Source organism: Ahaetulla prasina, chromosome 6, assembly GCF_028640845.1.
Source record: "Ahaetulla prasina isolate Xishuangbanna chromosome 6, ASM2864084v1, whole genome shotgun sequence".
In the NCBI taxonomy this organism is placed as follows: Eukaryota; Metazoa; Chordata; class Lepidosauria; order Squamata; family Colubridae; genus Ahaetulla; species Ahaetulla prasina.
The window spans coordinates 53,347,066-53,361,485 of NC_080544.1; the positions used below are offsets into that span (position 1 = coordinate 53,347,066).

Here is a 14,420-nt window from a genome sequence, read left to right on the forward strand (position 1 = left end):
GGCGGAACGGAAGGATTGCATGTCCGGGTTTTATGAAGGTGTCCCGGGGAAGTAGAGCACGGAGCCGCTGAAAGAGCGCGGCAAATAAAGGCGGACAACGGCGGACTCCCTGGCTGGCTCTGCCTGAAGAAAAGGGACCAAGAGCCGGGACCAAGCAGGCTGGGGTTCGTCGCTGGTAAGTCGCGATGTCCTGCCTTGACGCGGTCGCAGAAACATCGGACCTTTCCGTTCGAAGCAAAGGGATTACAGACCCTTTTCTCCCTTCTTCTGATCTAAGCGTAGAAAGGATGGGCAGAGGCTGTGCTGCGATCAGCCTTTGCTTTTACTTTGCCTGCTGAGTCTTCGCCAGTCAGCTGTTTTACCATTGAGAGGAGGAGGAAGAGGATTTGCTTTCCTGGTTTCCCTGTCCTTGAAATTGTGAGAAAGAGGCAGAGAAATAGCAGACGTAGCACGCGCTTCACCTGTTAAACTACTTGCCTGTTGCGCCCTCCTTGGACTTCGGTGTAGGTGAAGAAAGGGAAACGAACTCCGTGCTATCATTTTTTGTATTGCGATGCTCAAAGCACAGAGATGCTTTTTTTATGAGCTAATATGCAGGGAAGGATTTCACTCCCTGGGATCTTCCTTGTTTCAGTTAATTACTTATATAAGCATTCTGCATGAATTAACTTCATGTGGAAAAGTTGCTAGGATGTATTGCAAATCAAAACAAAAAATCTGGTGGTAGAGTATAATTAACCACAGCAGAGTTGTTTAAATATAGATAGTCCTCAACCTATTGCTGCAATTGAGGCTAAAATTTCTGTTACTGAGACATTTGTTAAGTAAGTTTTGCCCCATTTTACAACCTTTACTGTCCCAGTTGTAAAGTGAATCATTGCAGTTGTTAACTTAGTAAGACAGTTGGTAAGTGAATCTGGCGTCCTTATGGACTTTGCTTGCCTAAAGATTGCAAAAGGGATCACATAATCCTGGGACGATGCAACCGTCATAAATATGAATCAATTGAAAAGCATCTGAATGTTGATCATGTGACCATGGGGATACTGCGGTGGTTGTAAGTGTGAAAAAAATGGTCCGTAAGTCACTTTTTGCAACATTGTTGTAACTTCAAATTGTCACTAAATGAACTGTTGTAAGTTGAAGACTACTTGTACTCCTAGGGAGGTATAGCAAATAATTATATCTCCCAACAGTACCTGTGTCACAGAGCCCATAAGTTATCCTATTGTTTTTGAACTTACTTGGAATGTCATTGAATTAATCTGTAGGTGAAAGAGGCTAAAATAAATACTTTGGATTTTTTCATTATTAGTTAATGGTGGACTACCAGATTGTTCTCTCCTTTGTGAAAAATCAAAACATTTTTGTAGTAGAAAGCTGTCCACATTTTCAGATGCTTAATAGATACTTGGTTACTTTATTACATTTTTGCCAGGAAAAAAAAAGAAATTCCCTAAACAGACAAAAACAGCAACTTCTGCTAGCCCAGGCAATTTCCTGCATGAAGAGCTAACTTCACTGCAGTGCCACAAACAATTTTTGAAGTATTCTCCTGCTGTGTGACATATACATTAAGAAAAAACATCTAAATTCTTACTTGCATTTGGAATTAGTTCTTGGGCTGTTTCCTAGAATGAGGAACTTATGCTTCATTGAAAAGTATTTGAAATGCTTAAAATTATTTCTTCAGGATTTGCTTCATAAACCATGTTTGCATCATTTGCCTGCATTAAAAACAAAATAATTAACTAGACGGTCGGTCCACAGTGGACAGAAAAGGTAGAATCTTGTTAATATTTACCAGTTATTCTAACTTGTAACAAACTTGGAATCAATTTTCCAGTTCAGATATCAGCTGATTTCTTTTTTAAATAAAAAGCACACCCACACTCACACTCATAAAAAATGAGGATCAGAGCCAAACATATGACTATGACAGAGAGAGAAGAAAGAACAAGGAGTGGGGTGCTCTATAGCCCATTTTTCTGCCAGTGAACCATGGTCTGTTGTTCCAAATCAATTTGTTTCTAATGTTTCTACAAGATGTTTATTTTGTAGTTGCTGTGGTTGGAATTTTTTTTTCTTTCTTTTTTCTCAGGTTTTAAAAGAAAAATCATGAAGAGTTCCTGTGGTTGATTATTCTTTCAAATGTGAAGAATGGCTTAAATCCAGCTACTTCAAAATTAGTGTTTGGACATCTTACCATTCAAGTAGAGATGAAAATATATGACAAGTGGAAATGTGTTCCTGAAAGTAATTGAATGAAATAAGAATCAACTTGAATGCAGCATGGGAATGTTTTGTTCAATCATTAGATTTGAAAATCTCTATGAACTGAAAAGACTATGCCACTGGGGACCAATCATAGCACTTAGTGTAATAGCAATATGTTCTGCCATGGCTATCATTGATGCAGTCCTGTGGTACTGGCCTTTGGATACAACAGGAGGAAGTATTAATTTCATCATGCTCATCAATTGGACTATTATGATCCTTTATAACTACTTCAATGCCATGTTTGTTGGCCCTGGATATGTTCCTATTGGATGGAAACCAGTAAGCAAATAACAATATGGTATATCCAGCCCACCTCCCTTTAAAATAATATTTCACTCTGTAGCGTCCTGATTTTATGTTGGGCAATGGCTTAAGAAACCTAATTTTTGGATTTGCAGAATGAAAGCAAAATGGGAGCCAGTGGGAAATTATTCTATGTACTTTTGTGGATTCTTGTTGAATATATAATTGCCATTACACATCTAAAATTAAAGTCTGCCTCCTACCAGATACATCTCTTCACTGGATAGCACTAGCTAAGCAAGAGATACATTTAAAAAAACCTGGTTTCTTTCTGGAAAAAAAAACTTATAGTTTTCAAGTAAGACTCATTGAGCAAGGTGGTAATATATCTGAAACTACTTCCACCACCTTTACACAGTTACATTGATTCTTTGTTCTTGTGCATTAGGCTTGTTCCTGCAGCAGGAAAGTTGTTATAGATGTTTTACTTCTCGAAATTCTACTTTAATGCATAGATGAACTTTATAAGATACTTGTTTCTTTTATCAGTTTCTATTTGTGTGTGTGTGTGTGTATTTATATACTGCTTTGTTTTTAGGAAAATGCTCAGGACTCCATGTATCTTCAATACTGTAAAATATGCCAATCTTACAAAGCACCACGTTCACATCACTGCCGAAAATGTAACAGGTACTATTGCTAATAAATACTGTTCGTTGGATAAAGTTAATACCTATTTACTCATGTAACAATAACCCTCCTCAAATCATTTGATATATTTTATGGGATGTGAAAATAAAACCCATGTCATGTTCCTCATGTTACACTTACAGTTTTTTTGCTGTATCAATGTTGTCTGAAATTAAGGCTCCTTTTAGACGTAGAACTATGTGATGAATGAGAATAGGGATGGTTGCTGGTCGCTGTGCTTGTATTAAACTTGGATTTGCTTCTTAGGTGTGTGATGAAGATGGACCACCACTGTCCATGGATTAATAATTGCTGTGGATTTCAGAATCATGCTTCATTTACACTCTTTCTTCTGCTAGCCCCTCTGGGGTGTATTCACGCTGCTTTTATTTTTGTCATGACCATGTATACTCAGCTTTACAACAGGGTAAGAAAATACTGTTTTTTGCTTCTTTAAAACATACACAGAATTGTATGAATTTGCTTTTGGAAGAGAAGCCTCCATAATTCTACCTTATCTTATACTTGCTGTAGTTAAAATTACATTTTTTGTCTACTAAGTGTCTTCATACTGACAGTCTGGAGCTCTTGAAGGTTGTAGTTTTTGCTCAATATCCTTTATTCTTTCTGTATCTGACCCAGAAGTAGTTATTCCTTCATCTATATAATATATTTCACAAACCTAATTTAAAGTTGAGAGTCACCTTATAGGGGAGATAAGTGGCATAAAAATTTAATTAAATAATTAAATTTAATTAATCAGAAAGGAGTCTATGCCCTTAAAGGTAGGGAAAGTACGTTTCTTCAGAAATTGCACTATGTGCTATATTTTGCATCTGCTTCTCTGTCCCTAATAATAGATTATGGATAATGTCATTCAATAAATTAGTTATTCTATTTTAAAGCATCCAATGAAATTAGGAACCATTAAAAAATATAGCAAATTAAAGAAAGAATTTGGGTTGAATTCACTGTTTTCTTTCAGAATGCTTAGCTTTAAATTCAAAGTTACCTATAAGTCTTGTGCATTCAGGATGTCTGTCATTTATTCATGTCTAACTAATCACATTTCCAATAAATCAGATACTGTAGGTCCTTCAGGTAAAATATAACTTTTGGCTTAGGCATAAACTATGGAAACAGCTCTGATTGAAAATTGAACTTCTGTCGATAAACAGTTAAGACTAGAGTAGGCATCTTCAAACTATGGCACATGGGCCAGATACAGCCCGCCAATGCAAAGTGGCCCACCGACTGGTGTGATTAAGCCCTGCCCCTCACCATGGGCCTTATCTTCCAGCCACCCAGCTGGAAGGCCAGCTGAGGGGGGATCTCGCAGGTGCAGCCTTGAAAAGCAGCTCTGGGCTTGTAAAGTACTTTAAATTAAAAGTCTTTTTCACAGCCGTGTGAACCAGGGCCGGTGTTTGAATAGGGGAGGGTGGTGCTGCCTTGAAAAGCAGCTCTGGGCTTGTAAAGTCCTGCTTTAAATTAAAAGTCTTTGAAAACAATTTAAACGGGAGCTTAGGAAGGAGAAAGGCAGAAAAATGGACTGTTAAGTTGGCCATGCCCACCCAGTCACATGACCACTTAGCGACACCCATCCAGCCAGTCCGCTCCCCCCCCCACAATAGTCTGAGGGACTGTGAATTAGCCCCCTTTAAAAAGTTTGAGGACCCCTGGACTAGAGAGTTCTTCTGGATGAATTGTTCAGCTGGCTATTTACTGATTATCTTCTCTTTTGTTTCTTTTTAATAGGTCTCCTTTGGTTGGAGTTCTGTGAAAATTGATATGAGTGCAGCCAGGAGGGATCCCCGCCCAATAATTCCTTTTGAGTTGTCTGCATTTGCTGCCTCCTTATTTGCCCTGGGACTGGCATTAGGTACTACACTAGCGGTTGGAATGTTGTTTGTTATCCAGGTGAGTCAGAGACAGAGATGTTCCGACGAGATGTTCCAGTGCTCAAACGGTAGAGACAGTTCTCAGTGCCTTGTAGCATCTTAATTTCTCTTAATTCTGGACTGTTGTTTTAAATATTCCATCAGCAATTTGAATTTCCAGTCTTTCTGCAGTGTATTTCATAATCATGACCTCACAGCATAATGATTAGGGAAGCCTACAGAGAGTAGAGATAGTCTTTCTACAGATGATCAGTTGTGCAACAAAGACATGCTTTCTTTACATAAATGGGAGGTACCTGTAAACAGAGTTAAATTTCATAACTCTTTATCTCTTAAACAGCTTATTTTTCCTTTTCAAATGTTCATCAGTAACAGCTTCATGCATATATATATGTATTTGTGGGTGTGAGAGAAAGAAAGAAAGAGGGAGAGGTTAACATGTAGAAATCAACTAGAATCCTGTTGAAATTTGTGATTCAATTCAAAGAAGTGAAAAAAAATTTGTACCAGGATTCTTTTTTTTTTTTTTGAGTTACTAAAAGTTAGTGCATATCTGCATACAAAATAACAAATGTTCCTTATCTGATCTATGCTATGAGTCAATTCAGTGATTTTAGTTTTAATTTGAAGGGATAATTTAATCAAACTGTTTCACATGGCCCTTATGTAGACATGTTAATGTATGAGTACGTTGTCCTATGAGCTAAGACATTTCTGCTGTTCTGGATTTCTTGCAGTGTGTAACCTTCCCATATTTCTTTAATATATTCATACTCATATCCTTTCTTTTTACATTTATCCTCACCCATTTCCCTTTGGCTCCACCCAATCATTTTTTTCAGTTTTGGCATGCTACATGACTGTTCATGCCAACGGGTCTCCCACTTCTGCTATAAAAAAACCTGTTCTCATGGTCATGTGCGGGCGATGCTTGATTGGCAGATGGCGTTTTTACTCCATTGTATATAAAGCAGGAATGGAAGCTATTTAGATTTCATCCATGTATTCATGGTACAACTAGATTTCCCTTTTCCTTTTTTTATATACCGGTATTTATCCCTAACTTTTCAAGTGAAAATCTCAGCAGAGGAAGGAGAACAGTGTTAAGGAAAGGGAGGCTTTAATAAGGTAGTAAAACGACAGAATGATTCCTTTTGTCCTTTTTTTTTTTGCTTTTATTAATCAATACATTGTTTTAGTACAATGTTAGGTATGCAGTAGTAATTAAAGATTATTGACATTCTGTTGGTTAGATGATTTAGGTTGCAAATAGAGGAAAGAGAGAGAAGTATTCTATCAATATTAATTACAATGTAGGTTATCAATATTACAAGCATAAGTTTATTTGACTTTTCATCCAGACTTAACATTAAAGAAGAAAAACCCTCTGCAGAATTGTATCAGAGTATTTCTTGTACTCAGTTTCAGTCGTGTACTAATTACTTAATATTTTGTTGTGTTACTTAATATATACTCTTATTTCTCTTTGTGTCTGTCTGTCTCTCTGTCTGTCTATCTATCTATCTATATCTCTCATACTCTTAGATAGGCAAAGCAAATTTAAGAAGAATTGAAATATCAAGAAAGAAAGAAAATTATTGAGTTTCTAACTTCTCCCTTTTTATACAATTTGTAACTTACAATATTTGTAGATATTTAGACCTCCTTAGAAAACAGACGATAACTGACTATATTTGGCATGCTGTGTAAAGTATTGTGTATAGGAGTTGTTTTTACTTAAATTTGATTAAATTTTTATTTTGTATATGTATTGCTAGTTTTGTCATTGCTACATATTCTCCAAGTTTAAGTTTCCAGTCAGATATTTTTGGAATTGTATCTTTCTTTCAGTGTTGAACAAAATTTATTCTCGTTGCTGTGTGCATATAACTCATTATTTTTGTTTATTTTTTTCTGGGTTATGCCTAGTAAGAAAAGTTGCAATTTCATTTAAAATGATTCTTATCATTTCCTTAAGTTAAAACAAATTTTGAGAATTATATACGGAAATTCTGAATCTGCTGTTCTAGAAAAATAAAAAGTCATCAAAAATCACTGCCAAGATTTTCTTCCAGTAGCTGCTTCTTGTGCAGCACTACAGAAGAAAGGTATTCTGTAGGTGATTTATGTCTGAAAGAAATAATATGGGAAGGAAAGATTTTCCTGTTATAACAAACAAAAGGAAGTAAGTGACGGTTTACTTTAGGTTCAGATGTTCAGATGTTACAAAAGAGTTAAGATGCACAATAATAAATAGCAGGACAGATTAATGAAATCCTAAGATTGCTAATAATTTAACCAAAGGCATGAATGATAGAATAATAGGGAGACATATGTTTGTTACAAATTCAAAACTTTCCAGATGTCTCCCGGAGATTTTCACTCTCAAAAATTAAAGTAAAACTAAACACCAGTGCATCTATGGAAATGTAAGGTTCTTGCATTTATGCTTATTTGCTATGCTATTTATGATGTCAAGACTTTGGTAGTTGGTGGGTTCAGCTAGTTTAGGAATAAAAAATAAATGGGACAATGGATGGATGGAATGGGTAGAAGAAGTATCCTTGAGTACATTCAATGCAGAAATACCATTTACTTGTTTATCTACAAAGATTTTTACATTTTACATTGCAATATTGGTGCATTCATTCAAATTATAAACATTAAAGGTTTCCTGTTTTCCATTTTTGATCTAGTGCTCTGAATACAATTTCTGTGGAATGAGTTTATATTTTCTCACTTCAGGCATGAGCTAATCTTCGTAAATTTTTTTTAGATGAAAATTATTTTAAAGAATAAAACTTCAATAGAATCATGGATTGAAGAAAAGGTAAAAAGTAATTATTCTCATACTCATTTAAATATATATTATGCCACAGAGGTAGTAGTTTGTAGTAGTTGTTGTGTACCATTTCCTGTTTATGTGATTTATGAACTTTTCACACATTTTTTAAGATCTTTCATCATAAGAAGAATTTAGCACATATGGCCACTATTGTCTTTTAAATGTTGGGTTTAAGCCAACTTGAACAATTTTTTAAATTATTCACTTCTCTTGACTCATAATAAGTCTGTCCTTTTGTCATTCTTAAATTCATATTTATATGTTTGGCAATTGCCTCAGCTCAGCTTCATTTAAGCTTCCGTATCCTAAGAAGCTACTCACTAGAAAGAGAAACTAGATGGAAGAAAATCTTGCCAACTAAACAGCCCTTCTGATATTTAGATATGAAAATCACAGAAATGGGTTTTAAAAAAAAGGAACAGTCTGTTTTTCTCCACTATATAATTTCCTTCATTGTGATTTAGTGTGTTGAATTAATCCAGCTATTGTTATATGACAATCATCATTTATAATTCCACATATTTTGCAGATGTAGCCAATTTTAGTTTATTCACTAAGTCATGGTTAAACAAACAATGGTTTTGCATAAATTAATTTCTGGTTACTTTTATTGGTAAGGTCTCTCTCTCCATTACATTGTACATGTAGAAACTCAGAAAGAGTTCTTCCCTCTACCTTCAGGGAAGAACTGTAACAATCACTGACATGACACAATACCTCCCACATCCATTCTGAGAATAATGTGAGAAATAATTCCAGAAATAAATTTTAATATGTGATATCATTGCATCACTAGAGGTCAGTATACAGTAAAGAACTTTAAGAAATTATGTGAAGCAGCACAATGCTTTTAAGAAACAGTGAAAGATTATGAAATCAAAAATAGTTTGATTTATTGTAAAGGAAGGTATTTTTCTATTTAAATGCAACTATTTTTATTGAATACTTCTGAAATAGAACTGTCTATTTTAATACTCAATATAAATTGAACCAGGGGTGAAATGCTCCTGGTTCGGACCAGATTGCCCGATCCGGTAGCGATGGTGGCGGGTGGTTCAGCTGAAGAGGTTGTAGAAAAAATGTTTTTAAAAGGTTCTGGCAATCGGGCAACTCAGCTGGGATCGTCAGAACCCTTTAAAAGCTTTTTTTCCTCTGGCGATCCCAGCTGAGTTGCCTGATCATCACAAGCTTTTAAAAGCATTTTTTTTACCGAAGAGGCTGAAGAGGTTGTAGAAAAAAATGCTTTTAAAAGTTTAAAAAAAAAAAGTTGGCCACGCCCACCCAGTCACATTACACCACCACCACCAAGCCAAGCCCACAGAACCTGTAGTAACAAATTTTATATTTCACCCCTGAATTGAACCAATAATATTTTGGCCTAATTCAATCCTGAAGAATGTATGATTTTAAAAGTTTCCACCATATTTAAATAACAAGTTAAAATATGCCATCTCATATCACACTTATCAAAACATCACGGTATATAGATAATATAGAGGTGTTTTGTCCTCTCTGTTCCTGTTTGCAGCTCCTGCTCTAGCATTATATCAAATAGTATACCAATCTTAGTGAAGGAAGAAAATCCCTTTGTCTTGTATGTGGCTGTGGGTCCTGGGATTTCTCTTTTATCTTAGTTGAACCTAATTTTTTACTACAATAATCACAAATTTAAATGTTGGGTAACATGAAAGTTCCTCCATGTTAGAAATATAATATATATACATGTAATTGAGAGGGTTTTTTCTTGTCAACTGTATTTGTATACATTCCTTGCAGGCCAAAGACCGCATTCAGTATTATCAAACAAAAGAAGTCTTTGTATTTCCTTATGACCTGGGAAGCAAATGGGATAACTTCAAGCAAGTCTTTACATGGTCTGGAAATCCAGAAGGAGATGGCTTGGAATGGCCTATAAGAGAAGGTTGCCATCAATATAGTTTAACGGTATGCTATTTTCCCTTGTTTTTTCTTTATACGCCTACAATTAAATGTGAAGTAAATGCATTGAAAAATTGGCTTTATTAAAATGCTGCTTCGTATCTTTCAGGTTGAACAGTTAAAACAGAAAGCTGACAAGAGAGTGAGAAGTGTAAGTGATCAGTAATTCATCACATTGCTGTCTATGTTGCCGTATTGATTTTAGCATAATATTGTTTTGAAAATTAAGAGCTGCATAGTTTCATGTCTCATTTTAGAACACTATTTATGTTGGGTAAAACAGTAAACTGTAATAATGCCATTATGCCGTTATTTCTGTAGATGTGTGGTAATTTATTTATTGTAAGATGTGTGTGATATTATAAATGTCTGTAGCTCAGTGGGAAGAAATAGAAGCAAGAAAGAAGAATTAAATAAAAGAAGAAGAAATTCTAAATAATTGCTTATGCGCTATTTCTCTACGTTGAAAATTTTAATTGATTCTGTTTTGGTTAGTCGTTAACCTACCAGTTATGGAATGCACTGAAAATGCTGAACAAATACTTCCCTTAGAGATATCTCCTGAAGTCTTAGAATCCCAGTAACATTTCCTGACAAGAAGTATAATTTTTCTTTATAATAGGTAATACCAATCCTTTGACTAAACTAGCTTCTTACAGAATGGAACCCTATAAATTAGACTTATATCAAACAATTAGATCAATAGTTATTTTTATACTACAGACCATGACCTTCTCTGGTAAAACAGTTGCTTTCTAGTCAGTCAAAGCTGTCAAGCAGAGGGGAGAAGCCGTTCCCTTGCAGAGCTTTAAGTCTTTATACATTATACATTCTGGATACTTATAGCTTTCCACCCTAATTATATACTCAATAATTCTTTTTGGGTGCCTCAGTCTTGACTCTTTGTGGGCAAGATTTCGGAAGTGGTTTGCCATTGCCTCCTTCCTAAGGCTGAGACAACAACTGGCTTTGTGCTAAAGTGAGGCTAGAAGATATGGACTCAGTTTCTAGCCTGATGCCCTAACCACTATCCCAGGGGTGTCCAAACTTGGCCCCTTGAAGAGTGGTGGACTTCAACTCCCAGAATTCCCCAGCCAGCATGAGCTATAAATATGAGCAAATCGCTGGCTGGGGAATTCAGAGAGTTGAAGTCCACCACTCTTCAAGGGGCCAAGTTTGGACATCCCTGCAATATACGAAACTGGCTCTCTAGAAATTCATATGTTACCTTTGAGCAAATAGTTGAGAGAAGAGAAGAGAAGAGAAGAGAATTTTTTATTGGCCAAGTGTGATTGGACACACAAGGAATTTGTCTTGGTGCATATACTCTCAGTGTACATAAAAGAAAAGATACGTTCATCAACAGTTCTCAGGTACAACACTTAATGATAGTCATAAGGTACAAATAAGCAATCAGTAAGCAAGATAATAAGATTATAATGCTCCAAAAATCTTTTATTTTTGAAACATTAAGTCACTATACATAATTTTTTTAAAAAATAAAATAAAATTAAGTTCACCCATTCCAAACATGGTATCTTTTACACCTTATCATTCCTCCCAAAAAATTTCTATAGCACTGTCATTTTCTGAGTACTGTCTAAGTGTCTGAGTGATGTCTAAGAGACATAACAGCTTTTTAAACACCCCAAATTTCTCTATAACATTTCAACCCCTGCTTCCTATTTGACTGCTCAAAATTCTTCCAAAGCATCTCTTTATCTCTTCACGTGTTCCCTTCATCATGCAAACACCTTATTTATTTCTGCAGTTTGTGTGTTGTTTATTTCATAAAGATTGAGTGTCTTATAATAATTCAAATGTTAAGTAGAGACCCCTAAACCCAATAGTACTATAGTTTCCTGAAGAACAGCAACTATGGTTTACAGTGGCTCATACAAAAGGAGACTACACATAAGAATTCATAGCAAATCTATTTTCCAATAGCAATTACTGGTTCTTCAAAGGTGCAAACCGCAACTGTTTCCTTAGATGTATTTGTTTCTCTTTATTTGATCGGAATATTCTTCTACTTGCACAAAGGAAAGTTGCTACATTCAAGAACACCTTCCTATGCAGGTGCAGGATCTAACCATAGATATTTATAAGATTGTAAAATGGAGGTGGGAGGGAAAGGTTGATAATTCACTTTCTATCTGTAAAAAATATGAAAATAATGTATAATTAGACAGTGACAACAGTTAGAAAAAGTTTTGGCATCTAAAAAAAACTGAAGGTAATTTATATAATTCCAGCTCCTTATTAATATGTTTTATTTTTATTTCTATTATATTTGAACATCAAACATTAAAATACAAATTAACAGAAAGGGAAAAGGAATGACCAAACAAATTGAAAGTGACAAAATATTATATATCAAGTAAATATAACAGCCACTAAACAAATAACATCAGTTTATAAAATATCTTAAAAAACTAATTGCAACATACTATTCATAGAATATTAATTTCATCTAAAAGATAGTAAATTATGAAATATAATCTATTTAAAAAGCTATTTCTCTAGGCAAATCCACTCTAATCTTCAAAACCCAAATCTTGATTCACTTCTTTATCTTGAAAGAAATGCCTCCACGTTGCATTAAATTTAGTCAAATTATTGTCTCTAAGCAAAGCAGCCAATTTCACCATCTTGACTAGGGTCCATTAATTTCAAAATCCTTTCTTTCATTTTGTATATATATTATTTCCATCTTTGAGCTTATAACAATTTGCTAATGTCACATATTAAAAAAAGTCTCGAAATTTCTTGAACCAACAAAAATATCTGATTCTAAAATTTCTTAGCCTTCTTACAATTTTATAATCAATTGTTTGTAAACAGCAGATTATCTTAAGAAACTTTTTTTTTTAATTCAAATTTTCCAGGTACGGTACCAAGCAATAGAAGACTATAATGGTGCCTTTTGCCCTGTCACGAAAGGTGTAAGGACTTTCTGTACGACTCCATGCACTGAAGAGCCTAGAATTGTCCTTCACATGGGAGACCACATTTTAGCCACCCGAGGACTGAAGTTAGTATCTCTATATATGATTACTTCAAACTTTTAAAAACGTTGCAAAGGTAAACAAGTACTGTCTGTTTAATTCTTTATTGTTCTTTTTTTAATTTTTTGGCACTGGATGTATGGCGACAAAATTACTGACCTGCCAACGAATGGTAATTACTTTGTTTCAAATTTAGAGTATCTTATTTCAATTTCATAATGTAGTTTAAATGCATTTTATGTCTTAAGTACATTATTTTCAGTGATTCCAAATGCAAAATCCATAAAACTGTAACAAAAATTTGAGAAGCCAATCTGAAATAGTTTAATATGAATTCAGCAGACTTGGAGGACAGGAAATTAAGGAATTCTACTTATGAAAATCTGTGATACAAATCCCTACTTAAAGATAGAAAGCTACTATGCCATTATACCAAACAGATAATTTGTCCATTTTCCAGCATTTTAGAATTTAGAGTATTCCCAAAAGTGTATCTAGAAACTAAAAAAATGAGTTGATTTAAACGGCTGGATTAAACAATTAAGAATGCAGTTTTAAATATATTTCCTTGGAGATGATGAGATATACTTTAAGTTTGACTTCTGTAGGTTTGTGCTATTAGGAACTTCATTTATTTTCAAGTTGTTAAAAAAAGGATGGCAGATGCTGTCATAGAAGAAACATTCCTTATCCTTTCACATGCAGGACATGATGCTTTAATTAAACTTCTACAGCAAAATGGTTAATATAGACAAAATCTAAGTCATACCTTACATCTTGAAGAAAAATTGTGAAAATTGAAAAAAGAGGATGTTACACAGTTTTTGACAAAGCTCAAGAGTACATCATGATGGGACAGGGAGGAAAAATCTTCAAGTGGTACAGTTTTTTATTTCTGCTGTTCTTTCTCACTGTTAGATGGGGAGAGAATGAGAGGTTGGTTCCCAAGAAAATGTGTGGAAAAATGCCTGTATGATTCTGAATCAGATCAGCCGTTGGATGCAGAAAAGAAAGCAAGATAACCCTCGTGATAACTAGAAAAGTTTGCTTTGGACCACTGTCCTTCTACTTGAATATTCTGTATATATTCTTATGTATGGAACAAAGATCATATTTTGTGTGTTTGCAAGGATGGGAGCTTCAGTGCCATACTACTAATCATCTTTTGCCATTTTTAAAAGGGAGGAAGCCATTCCATGGACGCTTTTTCATATTAAAGCTTTCACAATATAGAGCACATTTGGCCTGATTTTTTATTTAATATTATTATATAATCTTAAGAAACATAAACATACATTTTTTCTGATGTTTAAGTACTGCTCACTTAAAAATATATTCTTGTTAGTTACATTCCTGAAATTACTTTTCTATTGCCATCATGAAAGTTGAAAGGACTATGTGAATGAATGCAGCTGAGTTGATTTAGCTGATGCTTTGGATTTTTTTTTATTTTAATATCGTGATTTGTATTAAAAATAAAATAGAAAAGGTTATATTTACTCTTTGGTGCATCTTTAG

The 14,420-nt window shown here is 34.5% G+C and overlaps 1 protein-coding gene across 5 annotated transcripts; it reads left to right on the plus strand.

The window, feature by feature from the left end:
- Positions 1–26: 26 nt before the first annotated feature.
- On the plus strand, positions 27–14,136 carry ZDHHC6 (zinc finger DHHC-type palmitoyltransferase 6). Of its 5 annotated transcripts, XM_058187244.1 has the most exons (11): positions 27–175; positions 2,102–2,256; positions 3,122–3,213; positions 3,481–3,640; positions 4,969–5,130; positions 7,888–7,941; positions 9,733–9,900; positions 10,004–10,045; positions 12,783–12,928; positions 13,031–13,074; positions 13,821–14,136. In XM_058187244.1, the coding sequence occupies exons 2-11, from the start codon at positions 2,230–2,232 to the stop codon at positions 13,922–13,924; spliced, it is 999 nt and encodes a 332-aa protein (XP_058043227.1). In that variant the 5' UTR covers positions 27–175; positions 2,102–2,229; the 3' UTR covers positions 13,925–14,136. The 5 variants fall into 5 exon arrangements, with proteins under 5 accessions (XP_058043227.1, XP_058043224.1, XP_058043225.1 ...); XM_058187241.1 differs by lacking the exon at positions 27–175 and having other exon boundaries at positions 2,114–2,559; XM_058187245.1 differs by lacking the exons at positions 27–175; positions 2,102–2,256 and adding an exon at positions 2,464–2,578.
- Positions 14,137–14,420: the final 284 nt, after the last annotated feature.

What these genes read in the sequence shown, in the direction of transcription:
- ZDHHC6 (XM_058187241.1), top strand. Translation starts at nt 2,293, where the DNA reads ATGGGAATGTTTTGTTCAATCATTAGATTTGAAAATCTCTATGAACTG. An exon ending in CTGACAAGAGAGTGAGAAGT is followed by an intron (nt 10,046 to 12,782) that starts GTAAGTGATCAG and finishes CAAATTTTCCAG; the next exon opens with GTACGGTACCAAGCAATAGA. An exon ending in TTAGCCACCCGAGGACTGAA is followed by an intron (nt 12,929 to 13,030) that starts GTTAGTATCTCT and finishes TTTAATTTTTTG; the next exon opens with GCACTGGATGTATGGCGACA.